General features: G+C 41.6%; 3 protein-coding genes across 3 annotated transcripts in view; 2 read left to right on the top strand and 1 right to left on the bottom strand.

Moving 5' to 3' along the window:
• The first annotated feature begins 724 nt into the window (after positions 1-724).
• On the top strand, positions 725-2,961 carry LOC131272203 (uncharacterized). The gene is made up of 3 exons (XM_058273866.1): positions 725-950; positions 1,032-1,974; positions 2,910-2,961. The coding sequence occupies exons 1-3, from the start codon at positions 773-775 to the stop codon at positions 2,959-2,961; spliced, it is 1,173 nt and encodes a 390-aa protein (XP_058129849.1). The 5' UTR covers positions 725-772.
• A 2,188-nt stretch (positions 2,962-5,149) lies between these two features.
• On the bottom strand, positions 5,150-6,000 carry LOC131272195 (uncharacterized). The gene is made up of 3 exons (XM_058273854.1): positions 5,896-6,000; positions 5,371-5,780; positions 5,150-5,303 (listed from the first exon to the last, which is right to left on the bottom strand). Exons 1-3 carry the CDS (start codon positions 5,998-6,000, stop codon positions 5,150-5,152), a joined length of 669 nt encoding a protein of 222 aa, XP_058129837.1.
• A 3,048-nt stretch (positions 6,001-9,048) lies between these two features.
• LOC131272572 (dynein axonemal heavy chain 5) overlaps positions 9,049-11,508 on the top strand; it is a 22,458-nt gene continuing 19,998 nt past the window's right edge. Inside the window, exon 1 of the mRNA XM_058274349.1 lies at positions 9,049-9,258. Coding sequence (XP_058130332.1) covers positions 9,049-9,258 — 210 coding nt within the window. The remainder of the gene's footprint in view (positions 9,259-11,508) is intronic.

The raw sequence follows: 11,508 nt of genomic DNA, 5'->3' as shown, positions 1-11,508 counted from the left end.
TGCCAAGTACATGGTGGTAGATTTGCCAGCCAATGCCGATGAAAATGAAGCAGGATCGAGTGGATTAAGTAAGTAAACAATACTCGAAGTCTAGTGCTCAGTGAATATAGCGATTTTCCTTTTCCAGTTCCCCAGCAAGATGCAAGTAATCCAAGTGAAGTGCAAGCTGGAGGTGCTTCTGATGTACCATCGAACTGGCAAGTGCAGGACGAGGCCGAATTCAATACATCCGATAAGCCGGAAACTGTATTGACGGATTATTTGGGCTCGGACGATGAAGATTCCAACGCCAGCCATGATCGCTGTGTTGTGGAGGAAAACAACACGCCCTTCAAAAAAATGCCCCTCATAGATTCTGTCAGGTTTTGGGCACTTTCAACCAAACAAACCATTTGTTCCGTAGAAATGGTTCTTGATATGATGAATAGAACCGGAATGCGATTTCCTACCACCTACGCAACCCTGTTGGGAACCAACACGAACGCATCATCACAGATCGCAGAAATTGGTGGAGGGCAGTTTTGGTACCACGGTGTGCAAAATTGTTTATTGAATCATTTCTGGCAAGTATATTTTTACAATACTGAATTATGTTATTGCACATTCTTATTTAATAAGTTATATTCTCTTCTATAATCGTAGGAAATCTATACCACCCTGCAACACATTTTCTTTGAACGTGTCAATCGACGGCTTGCCTCTTCACAATAGCACTACCTTGCAGTTTTGGCCCATACTTATAAATATACACGAGTTACCACAAGTGCCTGTAATGACGGTTGCCATTTTTTACGGATCCACGAAGCCCCTAAACGTCGAAGAATACCTGCGTTCGATGATAGAGGAGATGAATTTCCTTATCGAGCATGGAATCGTCATAAATGGAAAAAACATAGCGATCAAACTACGGGCCATTATCGCGGACACTCCTGCCAGATCGTTCGTAAAAGGTAAGCTGCACTACAAAAAGGATATATTATTTATGTGGCATATACAGTAATTTATTTAATTAATTTTACCTTTCGACGCAGGTATTGTTGGACATACAGGCTACGCAGGGTGCATGAAGTGCACTGTACATGGGGAGTACAATAAAGCTGGCCGCACTGTTGTGTTTCCCGGCGTAAACGCACCCAAAAGAACAGACCAGGGATTCCGGGAGCATGAATACCCGAAACATTGTAAGGTTCGGACGCCGCTGCTAGATCTTCGTGGTTTCGACATGATTAATGATGTCATTGTCGCGGACCGCTTGCATCTTATTGACCTAGGTGTAATGAAACGCTTACTAATTGGGTGGCGTGATGGTTCCTTGGGTACGAAACGTTGGTCAACAACACAGTGCGATCAGATTACGGGAGCTTTGGGGATTATCAAACTCCCCATTGAAATACATCGACCACTGCGCCCTATCGTGTACGCTGGAAGATGGAAAGGATCCGAGTTTGCATCGTTCTTACACTACGCAAGTATTGTGGTGTTGAAGGAGCATGTGTCGCAAGACTGCTATCAGCATTTTCTGCTATTTTTTTGTGGAGTGACACTTCTGTCGTCCTCAGTGTACCGTCGGAAGTGGCCATTGGCCGGACAACTGCTGGAGCAATTTGTAGCGCAGTACAGTGTGGTCTATGGTGAACGTTACGTAGGCAGCAACGTCCACAACCTGCAGCACATCTACGAAGAAGTGGCTCGTCTTGGTCCCCTTCCGTCCTTGTCTACGTACCCCTTCGAGAACGAATTGCAGCATCTAAAAGGTCTTTTGCGTGGCGGTAACAAAAATTTGGAACAGGCCATAAATCGATTGTCCGAATTAGACAATTTTCATATGTCTTCTTACAAGGAATCGATGGCACCAAACACACCTCTCTGTCGTGAAAATGGAAAGTTTTCCATCCTACGTGTTCGCAGGAACTTTGTGCTACGGAATGATAGCAGAAACTGTTGGTTTTTAACAAAAGACAACAACATTATGAGGTATGAAAAAAGCACCATGAGTGCGGACAGTGGCTACGTAGTAAGCGGCCGTAAACTGCTAGGAAAAGAAAACTTCTTTGAAGAACCAATAGAATCGAGTGATTTGGACATTTATAAATGTGAAACGTGTGGATTGTTGGAGGACGAGGACATAAACTTAGATAATATAAAATGTAAATTAGTTGGAGTACCATTAGGGACTGCAGAAGATCTAGTGTTCGTGCCTCTTGTACATACATTAGATTGGCATAGATTATAAAAAATAAAATCGATAGTTAGTATCAAAGTTTTTTTTTTTTTTTTTTTAACGAGAGAAAATCCTTCTTACGGACCGTCACTGCCGAGGGGTGCGATGGCAGCGGTGTGTGGGACTCGTCCGAAGACCACTACCCACTAAAAACTCTCCCCTCTGTGATTTTTAAAGAAAAAATTACACCACTAATTTCATTGCTCAAAATTCAATTGAAAAAAATCCATAATGGTACAATAAAAATACTAAAAAGATTATGGATATTGAACTATGAATGTTAAGTGAAATATGAAAGAAAACATATGAATATTACTAAAACTTAATCAAAAATTATATACTACCTTTGCATATGACTAGATGTTCGTTTTCCATCTTTAATATTAATTCGTTCCCTGGCGTGATGTAGTTTTTTCTTTAAAAAAGTATTAACATAACTTACATCTAATACTAAATTATTATTTCCCCCCACCTCTCTAAATATACTTACCACCTCATTAAAACGCTTTAATCCTAATTTTGTAACTTCAGGGTTCATGCTGAACCCTGTCCAGTTCATGGATGCAAAAAACTGTTTTGTAAAAATTAAATCTATTGCATCGTGCAATCGATTTGCCGGGTCTGTTCTGGTTACTCGGCTTTTCAAAAAACTTAAAAATTTCTCTCTATATTCGGGATTTTCTTTTAGAGACTCATTCAACTGCTTCAATTCATCGTCGCAGTCAATGGGTGAAAATTGAAAATTGGTATGCCTCATTATGCCTCCACGGGGACAGCTTGCAGCGACTACTTCTTCTAAAGCTACATTTGCCAGTGCAGTATTCCTTAACACTGCGTCTAATTTGGCATTGCACTGTCGTAGTTCGGTCCGCAATTCCCGGTTCTCTTTTTCCAAAATGCAGAGCCGCTTCTCCCTGGCCTCTTCACGCTCATTAAACAAATTTTTAAGAGCCCTAATCTCATTTATTATGTCCAGGTTGGTGGGCAGATTTGGCAATGCATTACTTGTACACACTGTGGAACACTGGGAAAATGCTAAAGAGGAAAATTTAATGCTATTACACTTATAAAATTGTTATTTTACTTACGTAAACTTGTTGATGGACTCTCATCTTGCTGACGAAGCATTCGCTCGAATGCTGCAGCATCTTCTATTTCTACTAGCACAGTACCATCGGTCTCCAAAGACTCTCCTCCAAACATGATGCGATGATATTCTGCAATAAAAATCATTCCATTACATTTTTTTATCAGCGTTGCATCTTTTCAACAAGTAATAAAACATCACATGCAAAAAGTCCGTAATCATGCAATCAGTTCACGATGCCTATAATTCCAAAGAAAACGTGGATTCCAAAGAAATAAACATGCGTAGTAACCGTTGCGTGGATCATATTTATTAGCTCAAAACTTTGATGTTAAAAGAAGCACCCGTGGCGCATATGGATCACCGCGACATCAAGGTAAATCACATTCCACAATCTATCATACATCGATTACACTTCTCTACTTACTTTCCTTTCAGCACTAATAAAAAGTTTCACGAAATTCAACACGCTTGTACTGGATCTCTACACACGACTTGCCAGAAACACTCCAACCTGCAAACTGAAACAAAATATCATACGGATTCCTACGTTCCCTCAGAAATAGATGGAACCCGCATAACAGAGAAGGAGAGAACGCGCGTACGTCGCAACATGCGTGCTACTCTTTTTTTTTCTCTCCCAATTTGGGTTGAAATTCTTATTGGAGCTGTTGACAGCTGTCCTACAAGACTTTTTTTTTAAAGGGACACGCCGAAGCGCTTGAAAACCGACACCTTTTTCGGCCGCCTACGCCGGTTTTTTCGGCCGCCGAGCTTTTAATAAAACCCGGCCGACAAGCTTATCGAAAAAGCACGTGTTCGGGAGACTGGGTTGTTGGCAGAATCGGGATTCGGAAGATTCGAAGATTCGATCCATAGACGGATTCTAAAGATTCGAATCCCATTTGACGGATTTTAAAGATTCGAGTCCCATCTGACAGATTCTAAAGATTTGGTTTGGGACTCGATTTGATTCGATTCTGACTTGATCCTAAACTGTTTGAATCGACTCACAATGATTTGAGTCGAATTAGTCACATAACTAGTCGATCTAGAGACAATGTAATTGATGTAAGTTTACTCAAATCGAACGCTGGGTAGAATGTCGAATGGACATCAATGGATCCATCACTCAATGGATTGAGGTTTTTGCGCAATTTGCAAGTTAGGCTCTAGGAAACCACTTTCCGGAGTAGGGCAGATATTTTCGCACAGTTTTGGTTAACACCGCCAGCTATCTACGATTGATAGTGTGGTGAAACCCAGCAGTACTACTTACGGGACCTGATCTCGTTCCTTCCATACAACGGCCCCGAGCAATCACCTCGAAAGGTAAATCGCCGAGTCCCCCAAGGTTAACGAGGCATCACTTTCCGGAGTGTAACCGCGTGACTCTGAAAGACGAAGTCGGGAAAACTTGGTCCAACACATATTTTTTATCGTTCATTAATGTTTGAATAAACATATTTCTAAAAACTCATTGTCATAACCAGAGAATGTCCTTCGGACAATCCAATCCTTCGGGGATTTTTCAGCAAAAAGGATATTTTTTAAAGGTCTTTTGTGCCATAAACATCCTTTGATGATTTTAGAGTCTTGGATATCAGGATAACAAAAGCTCCATCAAATTTAGTACAACTTTCCATAATATTCTATGGCATTTTTGAGCATGCGTTTATAGTGATATAAGCGGAATTATTCTAAAAAAATCTAAATAATTATTTTAATGAAATTGTTAACCTTCTATTACCTATTAACCTCCTATATTATTAATCTATTAACCTCGTTAATGTGAGATTTTTTTTTTTAATTTATATGCCTGATTGGTTTTCTGTATTGGATTAATCAAATTTTGAATAGTGCTCCAGTAACGATTTGGGACATTTTTCATAAATAAGCTCGCAGTCGGCCCCACTTGCGCCAAGATTTTCGGCCATTTCATATATGTTCCGATCACGGTATTCAGTCTCGCCGAACGCTCGATGTACGGAGGGCCTGTAAGTGAAGCATATGTCAATTACCAATAAGGGAAGCTCCTCAACGAATGCCTTCGTGTACTTACGTTAGTAAAAAATGTGCAACATCTGTCAGCAGATCCTCTTGATTAATTTCCCGATGAAATGGACTGTGGGCAAGTTCGCAAACACTCTTCGCCAGGCAGTCGGAGCCGAACTGCATCGCCTGCATCAGTTCCTCCGCCGCGCGGTACAACTGGCCCGCGGTCAGATCGGAATCCTTGTGCGTAACGGCCCGTTTGAAGTTGCGCCCAGAAACGACGGTCGTCGGACGGAACTGCCCGTTGACCACACCGACCAGAGCACGGGCCCAGTAGGCCGGCTTGTAGAAGTCCAGCAGCCGAAACGGAAGATTGTAGTTGACCTGGAAGCCCAAATTGATGCCAAGTCGCCGGACGGGGTACTCTTTTTTCTCAGGCTTGAACAGACGTCCATTCGTAACGGTGCACATCGTGAGCTGTGGGGGAAGGGAACGCAAGCGCCTATTAACGGAATTGTCACAACACTTTTCTCTCACGACGGGGGTGATTGATTACGATCTTGAAATTTGAGCTGTCATCAGACGAACCTACCTGTAGGGTGGTCATTGCGGGAAACAATCCTCTCGATTGACCGACGGAACAAACCACTCCAACCGTCGCCACGATGGGAAGCAAAAAAATGACCATCAGTTTCATCTTCCGTTCTGGATGAGTTGTTTCGGACTAACGAGTAGGTTTTCGGGTGAATTGTCTATTGAGCAGTTTTCGATGAAGATGTCAAGCGAGAGAAAGTGTTGTTTGTTGAACCGAGAAGATGTTAATGAAAGTTCTTTGCCGTAGATCTGAATCTGTGTACACAGCGGAAGGCGGGGTTGAAGTGTTTTGTTGAATTATTAACACCTTTCAAAAATCGGGCAAGTCCAATGAAACGTAGAACGTATCCACCAGTATTGGAAGAGAATTATAAAGCTTGACTAAATAGAAGACTAAAGTTTGTGCTGGTTCAGTTCGATGGTAAATCGTGCGTTTAGATTCACATTTTATCAATAAATAGTTGAATTTAAAAAATCCAAGATGTCGCGTCTACCCAACCTAAGAGGGGTTTTTAAATTTTATTTTCAAACCTTAAGCTTTAAACGTTGACGGCAAAAAAAGGCCACCATGCGGTATCGGTCTATCTTTTTGTATGTCTTATCCGAAACAATAAATTTCATGAAAGCAGCGAGTGAAAAGCAAGTCGTAAACCGAATCCACACCTTCCTCAAACCGTGTTGGCCAATAAATCATATGCAAATAAACATAAACGGGAATAATGTTCACGTTTCGGTCGAGGAAAAATACGGGATCGCCGGGAAAGCGCAACGACCGTAGGTGTACAGATCAACACGTTGGTACGCAAAAGTGGTTGGATAATTTTGTCCATATCCTTCCTCCGCAGCGAAAGCGAGGAGCGGTTGACGATGCCATTTTGGGCGCAATGGCAAGGGCGATGTTACGGTTGGAGAACGTTTGCCCCCCCACCAATCCGTATCGGCGTTGGGCCGGATTGATGACCGGCGGCAGTAAAATAAATGCCAAGCGAATCGATAAGCTCTACAGAAAAGGATGTTAGCCACACTTTACGCCTGTTGCTTGTTTCTCGCGAAAATGGGACACATTTAAGTGAGGTTGGTGCTTGGATTTCTATGCCACATCGGAATTGCGAACGAACGCAAAGCATTCACGTGACTAATCGGAGTGGCGCAGCGTGGTCCGTAGAATTAATTGGATCATGCTGGAGGAAAGCAGCGAGCAGCAACAAAAACCATAACTTAACTCAACCTACGGATGGTTGAGCCGGAATGATTTGGAAACGAGACAGAATGGGAAAACGTGGACGAGCAGCACATTTCCGGACTACAAATTTTAGATTAATTTTTGCGGTGCTTCGTCTCCCGCAATCAATCATAATGCAAATGAGCAGAAAGAGAATCCATAACAGGCGCACAGCGTCGTAGCTTGTTATTTCGAATTCCGTGCTGCAAGATTCGCTCGCGAGGTGAAAGGCTTTAAGGAAAGTTTGCATTGTCGAGTGGTTTCGGTCTTCTGTTTGTTATCAAACGAATTAACGTAAAATGTCAAACTCATTATTTTATTCAAGATTTTCTTTAGTTTCAGATTTTATGGAATCAGTAGGGAATTATGTTTTGAAAATCAAACCGTTAATAGCCAGTCTAATAGAAACAGTTTTGTCGTTCTTGTACGGTTTGTTTACCAGCTGCCATGTGAAATAGGCTACCTTTAACGTCCCATAGCAACATGAATGGTTTTATGAACATAAACAAAATGTGCAATGATATTGTTGTATCAATATTTCCACCAGTTGAATAATGGCTTACTTTATTGTTGACAAACAAAGGCAACAAGTTGGTGTCTGATTATAGGAAGCGCCTGTTGAATAGAAGGAGAAATAAAAAAGGCAAACTAGACACCATGTGACTGCAATCAGATGGTCTCAAGGATATTGATCAAACAAAGATTTCGTTATGAATGGGTGTCTTACCCAATAGTTATGAATAGGTGCCACCTGTTGGAATGTTTTACATCAGTCGTAGTGCGTTGAACTTTAGTTGCATACATTTCTATGAATGAATTTTTATTTATCAATGAAATCGCATTTCTTTAAGATACGCTTGAATGAACCTGGGAATAACCTTGTGTCGAAATACATCCACCATTCAACAAGTGACCTTTACCTAGGTTTGTTGATATTTTGCTCGGAAAATAGACAAAACGGCACAGAAGTTGCCATGGTCACGGTTAGTTTCTGTTGATGTTCTCATAGATGGAGGTTTCTGTATCTTAAGGATACTTTGCATTGAGGTGGTAATGTTTCCCCTTTAGCTATCGATTGTGTGATGTTTAAAGTTTCGATGGTAGAACTCCATCAGCAGACAGGTTCCGTCCGCAGGGAGGTTGGAAGTAAGGAGTATACACTAGGAAACACTTTAAGGTGGTGGAAAAGTTGACCGTTAAATTTTGATGTTCAAATGGAATGTCTAATTTGGGTCAGTCCACATAATTTTTTAATCCATTGTTTCATGCTTTGATAATATGTTATTTTGCGCGTAATTACAATTTGTTCAACTTGTTTGAAACTGGCAAAACAATATCATGTGATTTTATGTATTAAGAGAAGCGAAATATTTTGGAATCAAGCAGATTGATACGAACAAAAACTATGTAAAAAATTAGAATCTACGAAACAAAATTATAACAATGGTATCAATGGTTGTACTGATATTATTACGTCGTAACAATACTGCTTGTATCCGAATGTTTGAAACGCAATTTTCCTCGTCCACGTCTGTCCATTGCCACGCAACGCGCACTTCTTGTTGATCCGGTCTAAACAACCGGAAAAAAACAGGATCGTCTAACAACTGGGATTGCGCCGAAAGCATTGGTTCGAACCAGTACCGATATTTTGACGTCAGTTCGGATGTTTTCCCGTTAAGACGACGAGGAAGGATAGCTGTTTTTGCCAAACCCGCTACTTGGGTAAGACCATGGAAAACTGTGGCAACCAGGTATCCAAGTCGGGGTCGATGATTTGTTGAATTCGATTCGATTTTTCACTGCACCGTTAGCTGCTCACTCGAGCGGACGTGTTTATTGGGTGCTATTGTGGATTTTTCTTTGAAAAAGATCTTTCTACAAGCCGTGGTTTTCCGGGATCAACGGTAGGTTTAACGTACGCGTACCATGGAGGATCCGGATGATGGCGACGAGCAGGATATCGACGATGGTGATCCACTGGACGGCGATCTAGATGGTGATGGTGACGGGGACGGAGATGGCGACGGTGACGGTGAGGGTGAGGGTGAGGAAGAGGGTCACGAGCATGAGCACGATCGCGACAGCGAGGAGGAAGAGGAACCGGAGGAGGAAATCTCCGAAGGTGATCTTTTGCAGGTACGTACGAGAAGTGACGTTTTTTTGGCATGATTTTCTTACGATTTCTTGAAAAATCTTTTTGATTTTTCCTGACGCTGGCACCAAAACCAAAGCCGTTACGTAATTTTGAAATGCTATCGATTTTTGCTTTTGGCCACATTGCACCACAAACGGCAAACGGTGGTTCCGTAGCAACGTAGCTCATAGATTCCAACAGTCGTAGCCGATTGGTTTTTTTGGTCCTGTTAGTTATTTTGTGCCAATTTTGTAGGTATCATTACCCCATTTTTTTTTCTTTAAGACCATTTTGTGCAACTCCAAGTGTCAGACTGCTAAACAAATACTTCTCAGCCTGCCAAACTAAAAGTGAAATGCCTAGGACGCAGGCTTGCCAGACACTTACAGTTCAAGGGTAAATTTTCTTCAATTGATACGGCGTAATAAAATTTTTCACCGGCTCCTGATTATACCTTGGTCTCCAAAAGGTTGTTTCACGTGGCATAAATATTGATTTGTTAGGAGTATTTTTGGAACGTTGAATTGCGACAGAAGGCAATGCTTAGCGCGTTTCCTGAACTGATTTCCTCCACCTTTTTTTTGCTTGTAAGGATACCAAAGCAAGACATATCGATCCCTCAACAATGTCTCAAGGACGACCGGGTTGGATGGAGTTTCGTGCGCCATTTCGTACAATGACAACTTTGCTCCGATGCACCACCGATACCGTTTTAGATTCTACGGTTGCGTCCTTGTTATCCTCCGCCGGGTACCACTTAGCGTACGATCTACTGGAGCGTAATGTTCTAATTATTGATCAGCAAGTCGACGAAGTGAAGGTACAATTGGTACCATTTAGTCACGCTTCGCCGGTGACATCCGTTTGGGCTCGTTGGACCGTTCCGTGGAGGAAACGATGCAACCTTACCACACGCTGATTAACCGTCTTCACCGATCCAGAAGGCGAAGGTCCACTTAAACCAGACCATAGCAATTTAAGCATGTGGTAAATCATCGTCCCACCCGGTTCGGTTTTATGGATGGATGAAATATTTGTATGAGATACGGTCACGAACTATTTGGTTAGTTGAGGGATGATTTTGGATTGGTGTCTACTTGAGGAAACAAAAATACCCTTCCGTGGTCAGTGCTCCAAGATGTTGTTGTGGTGAATGGGGAAAACTTGTGACCTGTTTTTTTTAAAATATTGTGCTATTTTTGGAACTGTGTGTTTTCTGGTTGGTAGTAATTGGTAATATTACTTTAATCACTTTCATATTCTATTTTTCCTTTCACTGGTTTCAATGTCAAAAGTATTATAAAATAATATAGTTCTGCAACAAGCAGAAGTAACGAACTACCATAACCTATGGTAATTAATCAGCATGGATTGATTTATTTAATTTTAGCGTTTCTAGTGTACCTTCGAAAACTATCCAATACATGTTGTCTTTCTATGTTGACTAAACATGTTTTTCTAACCCTTCCACTGTATTACGTATCAATTCGTTTTTTTTTACAGATTAACGCATAAAAACTCTGACCGACTCGTAGTGAAATGTTTTTATACAAGTTTTTTGCAAATCTGAATGCAGTAGTTTTTGCATGCGTACATTTTTTACTCTAACTATCGTTTTTGTAATAGTATTTTTATGATTTTTATCGCTGCTTCACACTCCCGACATATTTGTTTCAGCTCCCAGTTAAAAGTGTGTAGCGTTTCCTTACAATTAGATGCGTTCAAGTCAATTTGCAAGCAAACGCTAGTGTATACCTAGTTCAAAGTTCTCGCAAAGATCTGCCGGCAAGCCATCGGGCAGAGGAATTCGTCGTTTGGCGAATGGTATTGGTTTTATCTATTTAAAAAAACACACACACCTCCTAGAACTGTCATTGAGGACACGACAAATGTTTCACCGTTGTACAAAGTGATAGAATAGTCATCAACACGTTGCATGTGACGCATACTTCCGGCGGTAGGTAGTGAGTTCAGCACGTGGTTGCAGTGCAAGTCCGATAACACGTAACGATATCGCCAGGGGGGCTACCCCGAGTGACAACAAACCAAAACATTAGCAGACCTGCATCGCTTTGCTCTAAACCCGACCTTTGTACCAACACTGGCCTGCACTAAGAAAAAACCCGGTCCACCAACATACCCGGAACCGCCTTCGACACCTGCCTGCAGTTTGTTCGTTGGGTTGTTTGGTTTTGTTCCCGCTGAGGTGTCGAACTTGCGAACTCATTTTTCGTCCATTTTTGTCACCGACT

The sequence above is a fragment of the Anopheles coustani genome, chromosome 3 (assembly GCF_943734705.1).
Source record: "Anopheles coustani chromosome 3, idAnoCousDA_361_x.2, whole genome shotgun sequence".
Taxonomy (NCBI): domain Eukaryota; kingdom Metazoa; phylum Arthropoda; class Insecta; order Diptera; family Culicidae; genus Anopheles; species Anopheles coustani.
The sequence above is the reverse complement of the archived record's forward strand: the minus strand, read 5'-3'. Positions and strand labels throughout refer to the sequence as shown.

Coding starts and splice junctions, on each gene's coding strand:
- LOC131272203 (XM_058273866.1), top strand. CDS start 773: ATGACGGTTGCCATTTTTTACGGATCCACGAAGCCCCTAAACGTCGAA. Junction 951..1,031: donor TGCCAGATCGTTCGTAAAAG/GTAAGCTGCACT, acceptor CTTTCGACGCAG/GTATTGTTGGACATACAGGC. Junction 1,975..2,909: donor AAAGACAACAACATTATGAG/GTATGAAAAAAG, acceptor ATTTTCTTTTAG/AGACTCATTCAACTGCTTCA.
- LOC131272195 (XM_058273854.1), bottom strand. CDS start 6,000: ATGAAACTGATGGTCATTTTTTTGCTTCCCATCGTGGCGACGGTTGGA. Junction 5,781..5,895: donor CCGCAATGACCACCCTACAG/GTAGGTTCGTCT, acceptor CTTCCCCCACAG/CTCACGATGTGCACCGTTAC. Junction 5,304..5,370: donor GTTGCACATTTTTTACTAAC/GTAAGTACACGA, acceptor CTTCACTTACAG/GCCCTCCGTACATCGAGCGT.